At 37.9% G+C, this 19,024-nt stretch overlaps 1 protein-coding gene and 3 long non-coding RNA genes across 4 annotated transcripts; 3 read left to right on the top strand and 1 right to left on the bottom strand.

The window, feature by feature from the left end:
- The first annotated feature begins 843 nt into the window (after positions 1-843).
- On the top strand, positions 844-4,754 carry LOC131015756 (uncharacterized). The gene is made up of 4 exons (XM_057944181.1): positions 844-1,401; positions 1,510-1,659; positions 1,820-3,988; positions 4,062-4,754. Exons 1-4 carry the CDS (start codon positions 844-846, stop codon positions 4,752-4,754), a joined length of 3,570 nt encoding a protein of 1,189 aa, XP_057800164.1.
- A 4,948-nt stretch (positions 4,755-9,702) lies between these two features.
- On the top strand, positions 9,703-12,045 carry LOC131017060 (uncharacterized). Its single transcript, XR_009099377.1, has 3 exons — positions 9,703-9,846; positions 10,315-11,492; positions 11,797-12,045. It is a non-coding gene; the product is annotated as an uncharacterized LOC131017060 (long non-coding RNA).
- A 2,054-nt stretch (positions 12,046-14,099) lies between these two features.
- On the bottom strand, positions 14,100-15,192 carry LOC131017050 (uncharacterized). The gene is made up of 2 exons (XR_009099366.1): positions 15,053-15,192; positions 14,100-14,638 (listed from the first exon to the last, which is right to left on the bottom strand). It is a non-coding gene; the product is annotated as an uncharacterized LOC131017050 (long non-coding RNA).
- Positions 14,455-15,983, top strand: LOC131017016 (uncharacterized). Its single transcript, XR_009099325.1, has 2 exons — positions 14,455-14,594; positions 14,674-15,983. It is a non-coding gene; the product is annotated as an uncharacterized LOC131017016 (long non-coding RNA).
- The last annotated feature ends 3,041 nt before the right edge of the window (positions 15,984-19,024 follow it).

The following is a 19,024-nucleotide window of genomic DNA, read 5'->3' on the forward strand; positions in this document are numbered from 1 at the left end:
GGATATTAGTGATGAAGAAGAGGGGCCTGAAGAGGAATGTGGCATCATGGATGGTACGGATGCGGCCGTGGAGGACGGAAAAGGTGTGGAGGAGCTTGAGGAGGAACGGGGCATCATGGGGGACACCGGAGCGGGGAAAGGAAAAAGTCTCCAGACCGGCGAGGGGTCTGAGAAACCCGAACAGATTCAGGCGAACAATTCGGTGACGGGGACGGAAAAGTCTGGACAACATCAGATGAACACGGTTAATACAATGACGGAGGCTCAACAGAATAAAGTTCAGGGAAACTTGGGACAAAAAAATCCTGAAGCCACTGTCAAGAAACGGGGACGACCTCCTGGACCTTTGATTAGGAAAACTACCCCAACGGATGATAGTATTAAAACCAGATTACGGAAGAATGATCACAGGATGGAGACGAAATCGAAGTCCTCTTCCTCAGATATGATTAACAGAAAGTTAGCTGAGGCTTATGCTGCTGGACATAGTCCGAGAGACTATCAGATTGTAACTGCTACTTCATCGAGTGCTCAAGTGATGGAAAATGTGGTGGATAAGAGTTGGGCTTCGGAAGTGGAAAGGGCGGAGGCCCAATCCACGACTCTTTTCTAATTCCGATGAACTTTTTAGTTTGGAACGTCCGGGGGCTCACGGACGAGTCTAAACTGATCCTCAAAGAGCATTGTCGCTCTTTTTCTCCGCTGGTTATTGGTCTTCTTGAGCCCAAAACTAAGTTTTCTAAAATTCCTTTTTCTTATTGGAATTCTTTAAATGTGGTCCCGTGTCACCAAAATGCGAGAATCTCCAAACGTTCCAACATTTGGTGCTTTGCGCATCCTGACATGGTTGTTACTGTTCTCCTTTCTTCTGAGCAGGCGGTGATTTTACATTGTTTGTGGAAGAATGATTCTTTCAAGATGGCCATTATTCACGGCGCTAATAATTACTTGGATAGGCGACAGTTGTGGCTGGACCTCCTGAATCACATCTCTGGTCCTTCGGTTTTCATGGGAGATTTTAATGCGGTAAAGGGCGCTCATGAGAGGAGTAGCGATTGTTTGCCTTGTGCCATTTCTTGCAGGGATTTCAGGGATTTCATTGAAGCCACGAGTTTCATCGAGCCTTCTTCTGTTGGTTTGAAATTCACGTGGTCGGGTCGCAGATTCATGCCTTCTCATGTTGAATCCACTATTGATCGTGCTCTTTTTTCTGAGGCTTTTGCGGACAGGTGGGATGCGGTTTATACACAAGCTCTGCCTCGGAATACTTCTGATCATTCGCCTCTGGTGCTTCATTGTGACAAGAATGTGAGGAGTAATAGCAGGTTCTTTAAATTTTTACATATGTGGACTCTGCATGATGGTTTCCAGCATATGGTGGCGCAATCGTGGCAACAACAGGTGGATTGCAGCTGCCCTATTTATGTTATCATGGCTAAACTGAAACGTCTCCGGAGTGCGCTGAAAGTTTGGAACAAACACATTTTTGGTCATGTGGATAACGCTTAGGCCGAGTCTAACAAAGAGCTCTTGGAAGTTCAACAGCTGATCGCAGATTATGGGTATTCGGAAGATCTCTTTGATAAAGAAGTTACTGCCCAAGCAAGGATTAATTCTACGCTTTCCAGAAAGCACAGCTTGCTGCAGCAAAAGAGTCGGGTTTCCTGGCTGCAGGATGGAGATCGAAATAGCGTCTTTTTTCCACAGGATGATGCAATATAAAAGGAAGCCGCATTTGATTTCACACTTGACTATTGATGGCTCGGTTGAATACGACCAAACTATTATTAGCAACCATATTGTGAATTATTTTTCGCAGCTCTTTCATGAGAATAGCCAGGATGAGGTCGATATCACTACTATTGAGGCTTCTATTGATCCTATGATTGATGATTCTCATAATGCGCTCCTGACCAAGATCCCGGACGAGGAGGAAATCACTGCGGCAATTTTCAGTATGGATGCTTCGAGTTCTCCTGGGCCTGATGGTTTCACTGGCAAGTTTTTTCAGTCTTGCTGGGCGTTAATTAGAAACGATGTTTGTAAAGCGGTGCGCACTTTCTTTGAGAAAACGTATCTTCCTCATGGTTGTAATTCCAGCATTATGGTGCTCCTTCCTAAGAAAGACATGGTGGATTCTGTTGGAGATTTGAGACCTATTGTGTTATCAAACTTCTTTTATAAAATCATCCCGAAAATCCTGGCTTCACGGCTGAGTGTGGTTGCTGCTACTTTTGTTTCTGGTAACCAATTTGGTTTTATCAGCGGAAGGAATATACATGACTGTATTATGCTCGGGTTTGAAGGAGTCAATTGTATGCGGCGAATTGGGGGAGGCAGAAATATGGCTTGTAAAATTGATATTTCCAAGACTTTCGATACCCTTCGTTGGGATTTCCTGTTCAAAGTTTTAAAAGTGAGTGGTTATGACGAGAAATTTATTTGTTGGATTGGTGTGCTTCTCCACTCGGCTAGGCTTTCTATTTTGTATAATGGACAGTCCCATGGCTATTTCCCCTGCTCTAGAGGCGTTAGACAAGGAGACCCTCTTTCGCCCATTCTGTTTGCCATTGCGGAAGAGGTACTTGGTGCTCTCTTTAGTAATTGTGTTGCTTCAAGGCACTTGGTTCCTATGACAATGAAACGTGGCAGCATCTTTCCTACTCACTTACTTTATGCGGATGACATCTTAGTGTTCTGCAAGGCTTCCACTGGCAATGCTACTACCATTCAGAATATTTTGTCCTTTTATGGTTCTCTGTCTGGGCAAAGTTACAACGCTGCCAAGTCGTATGTTTATTTCTCAGATAAAGTTCCTAATCATCTTCGGCGCGCGGTGGGACGGATTATGGATTTCAAGAAGGGGGCGCTGCCGTTTACATATTTAGGCGTCCCTCTTTTTGTTGGGAGGGTTCATGCTAATGTTTTGAGGCCTATCCATGATAAAATTGTGAATAAATTTTCACGCTGGAAAGGCATGAAACTTTCCATGGCGGGGAGGGTCTGTTTAGTCAAGTCGGTGATCCAGAGTTCTTTGACGCACTCTATGATGATCTACCGGTGGCCGAGATCTTTGCTTAAAGACCTGGATGCTAAATGCAGGAACTTCATCTGGACTGGAGATGCAAGTAAGCGGCCTTCTCATACGGTTGCTTGGGCGAGAGTTTGTGCGATCAAAGAGGAAGGTGGACTGGGCATACGTTCTTTCTCCATGATGAACAAGTGTTTCCTTATGAAACGTGCGTGGAATATCATTAAAGGGAGGGGCTTCGGATATGATTTGATGAGAGATAGGTATCTCAAGACCTTCGGCCAGGTGAAAGGCGTGGCTGCCCCTTCTTCGATTTGGTTAGGTGTGCGCAGTGAGATTCCTCAACTTGTCAGCGACTCGTACTGCTATATTGGTACTGGGGAGTTAACTAGCTTCTGGAACGATGATTGGCTTGGCTTCAGGATTGCGGATAAATGTGGTGTACCTCATTTTGTTCGCGACTTTCTCAATCAGTATGTGGCGGAGTATTTCTATGATGGAATATGGCATTTTACACAGAATTTCATTGATGCCTACCCGGATATTGTTTGTGCCATTCTGGTTCTCCCGGTCGGTGAAGATAGAGATACTAGATTTTGGAAACCTTCTCTTCACGGTGAGGTTACTTCCGCCTTGGCTTTTGCACACCATTGTCATAGATTTCCGAAGGTCAAATGGGGAGCTTGGATTTGGGAACGGCATATTCCTGTTCGGAGATCTCTGGTCTGCTGGCGGATTCTTCACGGAAGAATGCCAACTTTGGATCGTCTTATCCAGCATAGTCTCATCACGCCAAATCGTTGTGTTCTCTGCATGGCCGATGCCGAGACCATGGATCATATTTTCTGGAAATGTCCTCAGGTTAAGACTATTTGGGCAGAGTTTCTCAGCTGGTTTAATCTTGGGAGCTTTTTGGAGGTCGAAGATATTCACAGTTTTTTGGTGGTTGCTTGGAACGTGAGCTTAGTTCTCAAGTGGCTTGCTATTGGAAAGCTGGTATTATAACCCTGTCTGGTGTCTTTGGACGCAGAGAAATGGGTGCGTTTTCGAAGATACTAAGTTTGTTGGTAAACAAGTCATCCATTTCATCAAAGTGGCGTTTCTTGACATTGAGCAGAATTTTAAGAAAATCGGTTGCATGCCTAATACTTGTCACGATCTGAAAGTGTTGAGAAATCTGGGGGTTAGACCGCGATCTGCTCCTCCTCCTTCTTTTATTAACGTCTACTGGTGGCCTCCGCCTAATCAGTGGATCAAAGTTAACACTGACGGCTCGGCTCTTGGAGCTCCGGGGAAGATTGCGGCCGAGGGTGTCTTCAGGGATAAGTTCAGCTGGGTTCGGGGATGTTTCCACATCAAAGGCGGCATTGGCTTCGCTTTTGAAGCGGAATTATTAGCTGTTATTTCGGCAATTCAAATTGCTTTTCACAGGAATTGGAAGTATCTGTGGATTGAGTCGGATTCTACATACATTGTGAATTTGCTTCAAGCTCGGTCGCTTGATGTACCTTGGCGGTTTGCAGCACGTTGGAAGGGGGTTTTGGCAATTCTAACAAATTTTAACCTCCATGTTACGCACATTTTTCGTGAGGGAAACAAAGTGGCTGACATTTTAGCGGCGAACAATATGCAGGAAGGATGGTGGCCGATGGAGATTGAGCCTATAAAGCAGGCGGTGAGGGTGGACATGAACTGTCATAGCCATCTTCGGATGGTGCGGTAATGGTTGTTATGGGCTTGGTTGCTTTCGGTGTTTTTTCAAACACCTGGTGTGCAAGGGATGGGTTTGGCTTGGTTGTCAGCCTTCTTTCAAACACCTTGCGTGCGTTATGGGGGGATAAAGCTCAGGTGGGTGCTACTGGTTTGCGTCCGGCGCTGACTGAGGAGGAGATGGGTGAGGTTTTTGGGGCGACGCTTGGCCTTTTTTTCAGACTTCGGGTGTGCTCGAGCCTGGGGTCGGGTAAGTTGATCCCCGTTGGTTGCTCGGCGCTGGCTCATGCCTTCGGCCTTGAGTTTTTTAGCCATCAATTGAACTGTCATTGTAGAATTGATGGTGGGTTATATTACCCTGTTACAATTGTCGTTCTTTGGTTTCATGGCGGGCGGCATGAGATGCCGGCGGCTGCCGGCGTTTTTTCAAACACTTGGTGGGAGGAGAGTGATTTTCGTGCTGATTTTATTCCAAACAGTTGGTGTGCGTGGAGGGGGAATGATTCGAGGACTGGCGCTGATTCTGGTTTGGCGTTCGACGGCTGCGTGATTGCGTCTGAAGCAGGGGAGGAGATGGGAGTTTGCATTGGGGCAACACTCGGCCTTTTTTTCAGGTTCCGGGTGAGCTTGAGCTTGGGGTCGGGTAAGTTGATCCCCGTTGGTTGCTTGGCGTTAGTTCATGCCTTCGGCCTTGATTTTTTTAGCCATCTTTTGATCTGTCATTGTAGAATTGATGGTGGGTGGGTTATGTAACCCGGTTTCTTTTTTCTGGTTTTGTGGTAGGCGACATTGGGTTCCGGTCGCTCTTAGGGGCGATGGTCAGGCCGGAGCTCTTGAAGATGCGTCCACTCAATGTCAGCCGGTTGTTTGCTTTGTTGATTTGTTTTTTTACTGTTTTTGACGCATACTCTTTTTCCTTGCTTTTGGTTTTTCCCACCGGGTTTTCCTTAGCAAGGTTTTAATGAAGTCCGGCCCTTTAGTCAGCTTTTCTGTGCTCTCAAGGGGTTTTAGGTTTTTTGTTTTTAATAAAATTCAATTTAATAGAAAAAGAGAGAGAAATAATAATAATAATAATAATAATAATAATAATAATAATAATAATAATAATAATAATAATAAGAGCCCACCGTAGTAATCATGAGCAATATATCTTGTGATGTGGGCTAAGTAGTGGTCAATAATTCGGTTTAGAGTCTACCAAAGTAATCATGAGCAATATCAATTAAGTTTTGTTGAAAATTGGTTTCAATTATTTTTCTTGGATGCAATAATTTTCAAAAATCGATTGAGAAGGAAATATAATAATCTCTTACCCGACGGGCAATAGACTTTGACTTAAGCATAAGACTAAATGTGTATCACATATTTTTTCCAATTCTCATGGTTAGTTACGATATACCAAACTCTTTCACTAAAGTTTTGGCTTAAAGAGTAGTGCAGACATACCATTTAAAGAGGTGTTGCTGAGGTCTAGTTGACGGACACTTGTGATGTTCAAAATTTGTCTTGGAATCGGTCCACTAAGATTGTTGCCACTCATGTCTAATATCTCTAGATTATTAAGATTACCAATCTCTTTCGGTATACCACCTGTGAAATTGTGTTAAGTCATGATAACTCGATTTGAATCAGGTATAATGATATGTTACAAATAGTATGAACTCCAAAATCATAAGTATTAGAAAAATAGTTAGTGATGTGCTTTTTCTAATTATATGAAAGTGAGGATAAATATTATATAATTAGTACGCCTTCTCGTGCATCGCGATACACGAACTAAAGTGATTGTTGGCCAATATTTTAATCCAAAGAAAATTTGGTGACGGTCGCCGAAGAGAAATAAACTCGAAGAAATAAAATGTGAACGTCAATGGGGGAAGTTGTGGATATAAACAAAAGGTGTGTTGATAATTATTGTTTACGATTATCTTAGATAAATAAAAATAACATAAGTAAGATTTTAGGATATCTCAAGACCTTCATAAATACTATTACGTGAGCTAATATCCCATTACAAGGGTGGGACTAAAAAAATTCAAATAATGAAAATAAAAATATCCATACATCTTATCAATTATGAAATGTAAATTAACATTATCCAACTATATGAAATTAAATGAATGTATGTATGTATCTCTTGTGATATTTTGAGTACTTAACGTGATCTTTCAAAACTTATTGAACCTATAATGGTTATTAGATTCAATAAATCTATGCAGCCACATTTTGGTCACCCACAATTTAGTTGAATAGAAAAAATTTCAATTAATTTATAATAGAATTTCGTTTTATTGTATTATCTATATTGTAGTTATTTTTTTTGCATCTTTTATTTTTAATTGATTTTTTTAATAAAACTAAAAAAGTTACAAAAAATTATAAAAAACTACAATGTAGAGAATATAATAAAATAACTAAATTTATTTTTATTTTAAAAAATAAGTAAAATAAATTAATATTTTTTCTATTTAAGTTAAATTATTAGTATAAAGACAAGAGCATACCTTTCAAATTGTTCCAACTAAGGCGTAATTCCTTAAGCTGTGTGATGTTCCCAATTTCTCGAGGGACATTTCCACCAAAGTTGTTGTCTGACAAGTAAATAATCTCAAGTTGTGTACATTGACCCAAACTCAATGGTATATCTCCCTCCAATTCGTTCTCCCACAGGCTAAGTAGTTTGAGTCTTTGAAGGTTGTTATGCGAGCAAATGTCTTTTGGTAGGCGGCCTGATAAAGTATTATGGCATAAAATACACCCTCCGTATGCAAAAAATATAAATACCTTAAATAGCTTCGGCACAAATTTTAAGAATTTTGCTAAGTTTTTGTTAAGTGTATTGTGACCAAATTTTACAAACTCCAGACGATATAATCTCACAAATCAGCTTAGATAATATCATTACGGAAAATAATACTATAACTTAATTTAAATTACAATTTAAAATAATTCCACGTCAAAATACTCACTAGTTTTTTATATTTGGAGACTATAATATATCAAATCTAGATTTAGGTGTATGCCCGATTTTATTGTTAGATTGAGCATCAGAATAAAGAATTAGTATTAATAAAGTTGAAAGTAAAATGAGAAAAAAATAAATAAATTGCTTAGCTATGTATTCATCATGTTAGTGAGGAACTGCAGAATATCATTAGACGCAAGAGCCGTAGCTTTGCCATTTACCCCAAAATCTACGTTTAAACCGAATGACATTATCAACCAATTTCTAGATTATCAATAGAAGTGAAAGAGTAAGGCATCAAACTAGTTAAATTCTCAGTATAGAGATAAGAATATATATACCTCTCAAATTGTTCCAATAAAGGTCTAATTCCTTAAGCAGTGTGATATTCCAAATTTGTGCAGGCACATGTCCACCAAAGTTGTTCTTTGACAAGTTAATACTCTCAAGTTGTGGACATTGGTACAAATTCGATGGTATATCTCCTTCCAATTTGTTAAACGACAAGTCAAGTAGTTTGAGTCTTTGAAGATTGTTGTGCATGCAAATGTCATTTGGTAGCCGATCTGATAGAATTACCATATAAATAAAATAGATTCTACTAACAACAAATTAAAAAATGGATAGAGGAATAGTACCATGAAAAGAGTTATAACTCAAATCTAGATACACGAGTGAAGACAAATTTCCAATTTCCTGTGGGATGCTTCCTTCGAGTTCCATAGCCGAGATATTTAATTTAGTCACCCTGCTACGACGTGAATCACAAGTAACTCCTATCCACGTGCAAAACAAGGTTCCACTGCTCCAATTATTTTTCAAAATATTGTGAGGATCTGAAGTGATGTGGGATTTCAAAGCAAGAAGTATGGATTCATCACTTTTGATTTGAGTTATGTTCTGTGCAGCAGAAAGGCTAAGACATGAAAACAATAAGAGTAGCGAAAGAAGGAAAAATGTGGGAAATGTATCCATATTGTGAGTGCTAATTGTGTGAGAAAACAAAAAGCCTACCAATTGACATTTATATTCAAATCTAAAGTAATTGTAGCAGAGTCAACTGGAATGCAAATTTTCCACGAACATTTTCGACCGGCACTAGGGTCAATAATATTAATTGTATTAATGGACTATACGAACTTTGAAGATAATAATTTTATCTTCTAATATTTCATAGCCGACCGGCACTCGGGTCAATAGACTATAGGAACTTTGAAGATAATAAACATAGCTCCCAATTTTATCACTATAGCCCCTTAATTAAAATAATAATAAAAATAAGTATGATTATACTATTATACCCTTATAGCCACCGTTTAGAATTTATAATGAATCATAAGTCATAAAAGTTAAATTAAAAAAACATATGTTCAATCTCAAATTCATATAGCCTCATTCCAAATATTTCTTAATTTATTTATATAGCCCAACTCAAATTTGTATAGCCCCTTTGTCTCTATCTCTATCTCTTTCTCTCTTCACATGCAGAGCCTCGTCAGATATTATAGATGTCGTCGCCATCGCCAACGACTGAATCATCACAATGTCGTTTTCTCTTCGATTATCGAAGTACTATTTCGTGATTTCATGAATCATCATAACATCGTTCTCGTTCTTCAAGTAGTCGAGGCCTAAGACACCACAGGAATTGGCGAAGGCGATAAAGGATAGTCTCATGGTGATCGATTCCATTACTGCAGCTAAGCTAAGCTTCAAGTTCCGCAACATTTTCAGTGGAAAATGTGATTATAATTTGTGATTCGCTGGTTCTAATTATAATATTCTCATTACTAATTATCTATACCTATTATAAAAGAGCCTTGTTTTACAAAATTTGATTTGCCTATTATGTCCCTATTTTTTAATTTATTTTAAGGGCAATAATATAATATCATTTTATTGTGATTATTGTTATTATTATTATTATTATTATAGAAGAAGCCCACACTAATCACAATTCTTTGTATTCTTAAGCGATACTAATAAATATATTTAAAGAGTGTTTATAAATAAAATAGCTACGGATGTCTCTATCCTCGCCGCGTTCTGATGTTTGTCATCCTCCGTTGCCGGTAATAATTGAATCTATGAGTGTATCGAGTCGTGCCTGCCCTCCATTCTCCGTTGCCGGCAATTATTGGTATGTCCGGTTCTTTGTAGTGTTGAAAATAAGCATGGCGATTATGCTAGAGTCCGACGGCAAGTCGTAAAAAACGATGTGCATGGTTTCCGTATATTTCGCATGATTTTTGGTCATCAAAAACTCGAATGTTTGTCGAGGGGTTACATATGAATGTGCCGTCATATAAGAAATTATGTGCGCTTCCAGTTTGTGCTTTTCTCGGAATTCTTTAAGGTTCACAATTCTGTAATTGTATTCTTAAGCGATATATATTAGTCACAATTCTTTGTATTATTCTTTAATTGTATTCTTAAGCGATATATATTAGTCACAATTCTTTGTATTAGAAGAAGAAGAATCCTACATTAATCAAGCGATATATATTATTATTATAATACATATTGTATACTAATTGAACTCTAAATATGATTGGATCACTCTTTTTTCCTAATCCTATTTGTTTCTCTTCGCATGCCTACACTCAAGAAAAATCCCACATTAATTGTTTCTCTCACCATCCAAGACCACCGAAGAACGCATCTTTGCCATCCTCAGCCGCAAGCCCCTGCCGGAATCCTCCGACCGAGAGCCCCTCCAACAACAGTACGCATATTTTGCTCGTGTTTGCCGGAGAAAAATTCAGGAGAGATTTACCGCTGTTATAGATAGGTTGCACTTTCGCTTGAAGCCTTGAATAGTTGAATGTAAGTTTCATGAGTATACAAGATATATAGATGCAACAATTCATTATATTTAAATGGTTCTATAATGTATACATACGTAAAAGGTGCTACATAACACACAGATGGTAAGACTGAATGAATCATTCAAATTATAAAAATATTTTAAAAAAAATAACAGATCTAATTATATGTTTGTTCAAGTAGATAACCGACCTTATTATGTTATTCTTAAGTGACGGACTAGATGATTTTGAAGATGCAGATTTAGCAAGACCACCTTCACTTTCCAATTCAGCCAGGTTATTATCCGAATGACTTTTGGGCAGAAAAGCAAGTCACTTATCATAGGAGATGATTAACAGAAGAAGATATTATTATTTTGATTGGTCTATTAGTTAATTGTTTCGTAGTTTTTTTATTGTTTGAAATCCTATCCTTCACCGTATTCCCTTAAAAAAAAGGATTCATACATAAATATTAGTTAATTGTTTCGTAGCATTAGGAAATATTATTATTGAGTATTACTTACACTTTAGTAGGGGAAGATGATTTCCTATATATACTCCAACAGCAAATATCCATGTGATAATAATTGGGTGTCACAATTTTATGTTTGCTATATATATATAGATATATATCTGATTCAAACCTCTTTGTACATCGTAACAGTAATATTAATATTAGTATCAATATCTAATCAATGAGAAGATGAATTCCTTATACAAATAAAAACTTTATCGCCAAACCCTAACCCATAGCTACCTTCACTTTTAGTTTCTCTTACATTGATTTTCCAAAGCCGATCGTCCACCGCATTAATCTAATCAAACCGCGATGCGCCGTCCGATACGAAGTGGCATAACTGCCGGCGGAAAAGGCCTTAGAATCCCAACGGAGTAGTTGTAGTTGGCAGGTACAACAACGGAAAGCTCCTCTTTTGCCTTCTGGTGGCGTTTCGTTTCTCTTGAAACATGAAATAAGGTATGTGTTAATTTTATTTTGCATAGTTGATTTACTTGATTTCTCATTGCTTTTCTCTTTCGACAAAGTAGTGCCGCTCAAATTCAGCAGATATTCGTGCTTCGCCTGTGCTCTTAGTCTTTTTCTGGTCACGCAGGACCGACGTTGACAAGATAACATACCAAATAGAATATATATAATAGTATATATTTTGAGATTTTCGTGCTTTGCTTTATTGTTTGTTACGTGTTATTAAGTGTTAACAAATTGATGTGAAGTGCAGGGAGAAGCTCTCTCTTTACTCACTTTGTTTTTCCTATTACAGAGTTGCGTAATGATCACAAGGACATAACGGAGAAGATGAGTCAAAACATCCAGCTTCTTCATTCTGCAAAACATACTACAACCACCGTCAAAGATTCAGGTTAGCTACTCATTAATTCCATGTTGTTTATTGGAGTTTGTGATATGAGATAGATGAGTTATACACGATCAGTTATTATGAGCCTAACAAATTCCATGTTGTTTATTGGAGTTTGTGATATGAGATAGATGAGTTACACACGATCAGTTATTATGAGCCTAACAAAGCGATGGACATGAACTCAAAAGTTAATTGATATTTACACAAAAGACGCAATGGATTTTGTTTCCATTGTTAAAGTCGAAAGGTTAATACATTTAGTATGTTAGTGGCATAGAATTATCTGTGATCACATTTAATGCCTTCAATGTTTAGTGTAAAAATTTTCATGTTTTGTCCTTCAGAATTTGAATAGTTCATTTGACAGTTCGATACATGGACAAAGTAGAAATAGATACAAAAACAATAATTTGCATATGAAAAAAGGTCGACATGCAATCCTTAACATTAGCTTCTTTCTGCATGTATTTCTCTCCATTCGAAGTTTAGTGTAAAATTTTTCAAGTTTTGTGTTGTCGTAAATATTGGCCTAATTCTTGATCTCATTGATTGAGGCACAAGTTCTCGAAAGAGCGTTTCCAGAAGCATGCTCAAATTGAGATTCCCTCTTCTTTGCTCTCTGTTATTAGAGGATATGTTGTGCTATTAAAATTTAAAATTCTAAAGTGGTGCTAGGAAGAAAGTAAGAGCTAATATATAGAAGAATAAGGATGAAGAGTAGGTTTCGAACTTAAGTACAAGGAAATAAATTAAATTAAATCTTAAATAAAAAGTAGCTCTGTGACTTTGCACTTGAAAGTTGAAACTAAGATGTCATCAAGAAGCTTCAATGATAAATATTAAATTTGAGCCAAATACCTATATTTGCAGGACACATGTATCAGTTATGCAAATTTTTGGGTTTGTAGAATGGCCTTTATTAATTTAATTGTGAAAGTTAGGCTTTGATAAAATATAATGATATAGTAATTGTTTTGTTGCCATATCAATATGTTTATATTTTATATTTTTATAATGTTTATAATTGATTTTACTAATTTGATAAATTGTAGTATTAAACTTTTGGATAATTTTATTCTTCTAAAGTTATATTATTCCAATCATGACATTATAATTCGCTATGAGTAGAGAACATTCTTTTCATTCCCACCCATTAACTTTAGCATACTAATCATATAAATAATACTATAAATTGATTTTCAGAATTTTACAATTACAAATTGCAAATATTTATGCTCCACCTTAGCTTAAGGCTATTTACTTCTCTCATTATGCATATGTCTTAATAAAATCTCTACTTAATCATAATCTATAAATCCTAATTGTGGGCCTAATTTAAGCACAAAAGTATGAAAATTGATCATGGTTGACAACGAGGTAAGTCAGAAATTTAGTTCAAACTTATAAACTTGATTCTATTTTACCATGATACATATTATTTACGCATATAACATATTAAATACATATATGTTAATTTTTACAATTTATATATTTATCACACAATTTGCAGGGTGTCCAAATTGGAGTGACAATGTTCAATAATGAAAAAAGCAAATTTGGAAAAAAGTTTGAATCCAACAAACCGTATTTAATCTCTAATGGAGAGGTTAGAAACGTTAATACTATGTATGCAAGCATCCATAGAGAAAAAGAGCTCATACTCAACAGGTACTCTGATATAAGGAAGCATTCGACGAGATAGAGCATAAAATACCATATAATTTTGTGGAGTTCAACGATGTGGAACAAAAGCTTCACAAGGAAGAAGAGTTTGGTAAGTGAAATTAGTTTCAAAATATTACTTCTAATAAACTGTAATGACCCGCATTTTTATTTTTATTTAATATGATATCGCGATAATTAATATCGCATCTTTCAGTAAATGAAACCCAGTTACCAGTTATATATGAATTCAGTTTATAGTCCTGATTTTTTTTTATCAGAGATGGAGTATTATTTTAGCCGTATGCTTTTGTATGCATGAGAAAAACGCGACGAGAATTATTGAGCTATTCAATAATTATTATTTTTAATTGACTTAACGAAGTCAAGTTATTTATTAATCGAGAAACGGAAGCAGTTATATTTTATTAGTGCTACTAGAAGTCGAGGATTTATTCCGACAGCAAAGCAGATTAAATCTACGGATTTAATTTAAGTTATATTATAGTTTATCAAGTTAGCAGGCAAGGAAAAAGATATCAAACAGATACAATAACGGATGATAGAGAATAGAAGCCAGTATTTTATTTACAGTTCACAGATTACAGGCTAGTTCTCAGCTTGGGGAAAATCGTCTAGTATATCACAAAGATTTTGTACTCTACGTGGCCACTTACTGCCACTCACTAAAGTATTAACAATCAAAGGAAGAAAAGTCAATAAAAGAAAAGAAGATAGAGAGATATGAAATGTGTGGGGCTGTGCAAAATCTGCAGCAGCCTCCAATCCCCTTCAATTTCCACTCACTCTTACCTCCCCACCACTACCATAAAAATCATTAAAGTTGAGAGAAAGAAAATGAGTGTGCTGCCCACCACCCTTGTTCCCCATCTCTTCAGCCGCCCTCTTTTAATATCAACTCCCATCAACCAACAACTCCTTCTCATATAATCTCTTTTTAAGCTAGCATTCCTCTCATTTTCTTCATTGGCGCATCGGCAATCAAACGAAAAGGGAGATTCATTGTGCTGCCAGAGGTAAGCCTAGGCTTAAATCCCTCCATTTCCTTCATAAGTTCAGCCTGCAATTGTTAAGCAAATAAGCAATTTATTTCAGTTTCTATCCATTGAACTCCAGAGCAACCAACCAAAAACACAAGAACATTCAAGGTATTTTTACATCGGTATGCTTTCTTCTTTGTTACACGCCTCATTTCCCATGAAGCATATGATCAGTTTATTTGAAAAGCATAGTAGGAGACGAATGGTATAATCTTTTATCCATATAGAATCAACAACCCATGACTTTCACACAAGGCAAATACAATGAGAATTTCTGACGACACATAGCAAAACCATGATGCCTAGTTTCAATCTATAGCATAAACGACAATAGGAGCCAAAGGTTTAATTTACGGACTGCACTGAACTAGAAAAAAAAAAAAACCATATCTTGCTGCTTTTGCATTTAAAAATACTAAGAGTTAGGGCCGAACCTCAACTGCTGGAACGAAGAAGGAAAACGGCGAACTCTCGTCGTCTTGCCTGCATCGGAAAGAAGGGCTGACAGCCCGACGGGGACGACGACGACGGTCGGGACAGGGCGAACTCGCCCAACCTCATCAGGGCCCCGAACAGCAGCTGCCCGGCGACGAGCTGAGACTTGTGCGCAGCAGCAGCGTCCAGGGGCAGCAGCGACGCGGTAAGAGGCGTAGGCCTTCTTACTCCAGTCGACGGAGGAGAGAATCGCCGGAGGCAGCTGACGCCGATCAGATCAGAGCCGAGCAGGGGCTCGAGTGCAGCAACCGCGGACGCTCGACAGCGGCGTCCTTCCCTTTTCTGAAATCTAGGGCTCGACGTCGGAGAGGGATAGGAGGACGGGAGTTGGACGGCGCCACTCCCAGACGACGACCGCTCGCCGGATTCCAGACGGAGGTGCGACAGCGGCGATGATTTCCAGAGTTAGGGCTCGGCTAGGTTCTGCGATGAAGAGAGAGAGCAACGCCGGTGTTTGACGCGTCGCCGATCGAAGCTGATCGGAGCAGATGACGGCTGAACGGCCGGAGTAGGCGCAGCCGACCAGAATTTGGCAGAGAGAGAGAGAGATCGGCTTTGAAGAAGAAGGAAGAGCGGCCCCCTTGAGAATGAGAGAGAGATCGAGAGTTTAGAAAGAGAGAGAGATTGGGCTATGTTTTGGGCTTACCCTATTTTTTTTTAATCATTTGGGCTTTCTTTTATTTAATTGTTGGGCCTATTTTCTTATGTTATTTGGGCCGATGCATTTTATGTTGGGCTTGAGTTGTTCTGTTGGGCCGAAAATGTAGAAGGAAAGTGAATGGGCTTAAGTCAGTTTGGGCTTGAGTTTTGGGGCTATTTTTGTTGGGCTCGTTTAAATGATTTTAATTAGTCTGGACTGCTCTTTTTATTTAACATGGACTCAATTTTAATTAATAGTTCAGCCTTCAGTTATATAAATTTTGGGCCGATTTTAATTACTGTATGGGCCTCTGATTTTAATTTAATTTGGGCCTAATTTATTTTTTTAAGTTGGGCCGAAAATTTTGAGCTTGTGTAGATTTGGGCTTCTTTTTATTTAAGTTGGGCCGAATTTTTAGCTTGTTTTAAGGTAATTGGGCTTTTCCTTTTAATTTATTGTGGGCCGAATTATTTTAAGCTGGGCTTGATTTTATTTTAATTGCTTGGGCTTTCACAAATAAATTCGAAATGGGCCAGTCTTTAATTTAAATGGCCATTCCCATTATTTCTATTGGGCTTGAATTATTTTAAAGATTGGACTGATGCTTATTTTACGATGGGCTATTATTCTAATCCCATTTATATTTCGTTGGGCCAGTTTAATTCATCATTTGGGCCGATTAAATTGCCTATTGGACTGAGATTTATTCTTTCCAGCCCACATTAATTTCTATCATCACTTGGGCTGAAGCTACTTCTTAAGTTAAGCCTTGCAGTAATTATTTTGATGGAGCCCAATTATTTATCAGTGAATGAGCCGCCCACTTTATTAATTATTGTTTTGGATTTCAGACTTTAAAGCGAACTATTATCATTTATTTCTTTAAAGCCACTGGTTTATTTAATTAATTAGCTACTCTCTTTTGAGCCTATTAATTATTTGAGGTTACGCTAGTAATGATGTTTCTATCGAAAAGCCCGATAATTTCTACAAGGTCACACCTCGTTTAAAGCCGAGTTAGTCCTTTTTCAATCAAGTACAAATGCGAGGTTTATTTCACGACTAGAATATATTCCGATGAGGAAGGAAGAATCACAGTTTTATTCGACCGCGCTAGACGAGAATTAGCTAAATCTATTAACGAGGATTAATAGTAGAATTCCCGATTATCGCTCAGAGTATTAGTTCATGCATACCAGATTCATGCATAGTTAAATTACGCTTTCTCATTAATTAAGAATTTTCCTCGAGGCAATGTCTTATTTTATATTCTCGTGATTAAGGTCAAGCGCGAGAGTAAGAACTACACAAGGAGTTAGAGTACCTTAGCAAAACTTTGCTATCAGGTGGGCAATTTCTTACGCGTAAATAAAATGCTATGCAAGTGTTATGCTTTAAAAATGCAAATTGGATCTTCAAGTGTGTTATGCTTTATTACGCCTAATTGAGTTAAGCTTTATTATGCTTCACGCTAAATGATTTACGCTATGCTGTTTATGCTACTTACGCCTTATGTGATTTACGCTTGATTACGCTTATTTACGCTTGAATGCTTTACGCTGATAAGTTTATGCTTATGTTTGATGCTTGCGTCTGTTGGGGGAGGCCTCCCTCAACAGTACGATGCCGTGTCCGCTGAGGAGGGCCTTCCTCACGGCGCGATGCCCGTGTCCGCTGAGAGAGGCCTCTCTCGCGGCGCGATGCCAGTATGCCAGTATGCCAGTGTTACAACGTCTATTGGGGGAGGCCTCCCTCTATAGTACGATGCCGTGACCGCTGAGGGAGGCCCCCTTCACGGCGCGATGCCCGTGTTCGTTGGGGAAGGCCTTCTCCACGACACGATGCTTGTTTATGATTGTTGATGATGAAGAATGCGCTCATGTTATTTATGAATTTGGAAAGGTTTAATGAGCAAAGGATATGAAAGAAACTCATGCCTCTTATGCGATATTGTGAAATTGTTAATGATGTTATGTTATATGCTTGGCAACTGCCCACTAAGTACTCTTGTACTTAGCCCTTCGATGTTTATGTTTGTGCAGGTTGAGTTGTGATGGGCGATGAAGTGTTGTTGCTGAGTGGAGTTTTTGTCGAACTTAAAGTAGGCTCAGAAAGGATACATGTCTTCATACATGTATCTCAGTTATGCATTCCGCTGTAAACACTGATTATTTCAGTTACGCCTTCCGTTGCAAACTCTGATAATGTTTTAGCCAAGCCCCCAACGATGCCTTTTTCCTTTTAAGGAATATAACGCGTATACAAGTTCTTTGAGTACCCTTTTTATGCGAACTATGCCTTTTTCCTTTTTAAGGAATATTTCACGTGTATTCAAGTTCTTTGAGTATTCTTTCATACGCCCCTTTCTAAACCCGCTTCTTATTTTCCCTTCCCCAGTCATGGTTTTCCCGGATTAATTATCCTTAATTAAGGCCGGTTTTGACATAAACATACTAAACTATAAATATATAATTATATGGATAAAACAAAATAAAAATGTTACAGATATTTCTGGAATTTTAGTACAAGTACAAAAAACTCAACAGATTCCTATCAAAGGAGTGATCAAGGCTGTGAGAAACATAACTATCATGAACAAAACGTAAGTTCTTTATTTATCATTCACATCTATATTATATTTTAGGCATATGTTATTTTTATTTGATGTTTCATGTAATGTAATTTGTTCATAACCTTACTAAAACAACTATAATTGAATTGACTCAACATTTCTCACAGATATGAAATTGTAGAAACATCTTTATGGGAAGATATGGCGAAAAATGAAGGAGATGATCTTCAACAAATAATTGGACAGAAGCCAACTATTGCGATTTCTAATGTCGTAGCGAAAAGGAAATTTGGTAACGAACAAATAATATATATTTTCTTAAAATAATACTCCCTCCGTCCGCCAATAGTAGACCACTTTGGTTGGGCACGAGAATTAATAAAATTGGTGATGATTTTGATGTAGTGGAGAAAGGGTCCCACCACTTTATGAGATGTGTGGTTGAGATTGAATTTGAGGTGGGTTTTTTTGTAAATAAAGAGTGTAAGGATAAAAGATTAAAGTGGGTGGTGGGACCATTTCCAAAAAAGGAAAGTGGTCTACTCTTTGCGGACGCCCAATATAGTAAAAATGGTCTACTTTTGGCGGACAGAGGGAGTACTTACTTTTTTTACTTGTAAATTACTATATACTTAATATATATATATATATATATATATATATATATATATATTATTTAGGTGGTATACTCTTACAAAA

Source organism: Salvia miltiorrhiza, chromosome 3 (genome assembly GCF_028751815.1).
Source record: "Salvia miltiorrhiza cultivar Shanhuang (shh) chromosome 3, IMPLAD_Smil_shh, whole genome shotgun sequence".
NCBI lineage: Eukaryota > Viridiplantae > Streptophyta > Magnoliopsida > Lamiales > Lamiaceae > Salvia > Salvia miltiorrhiza.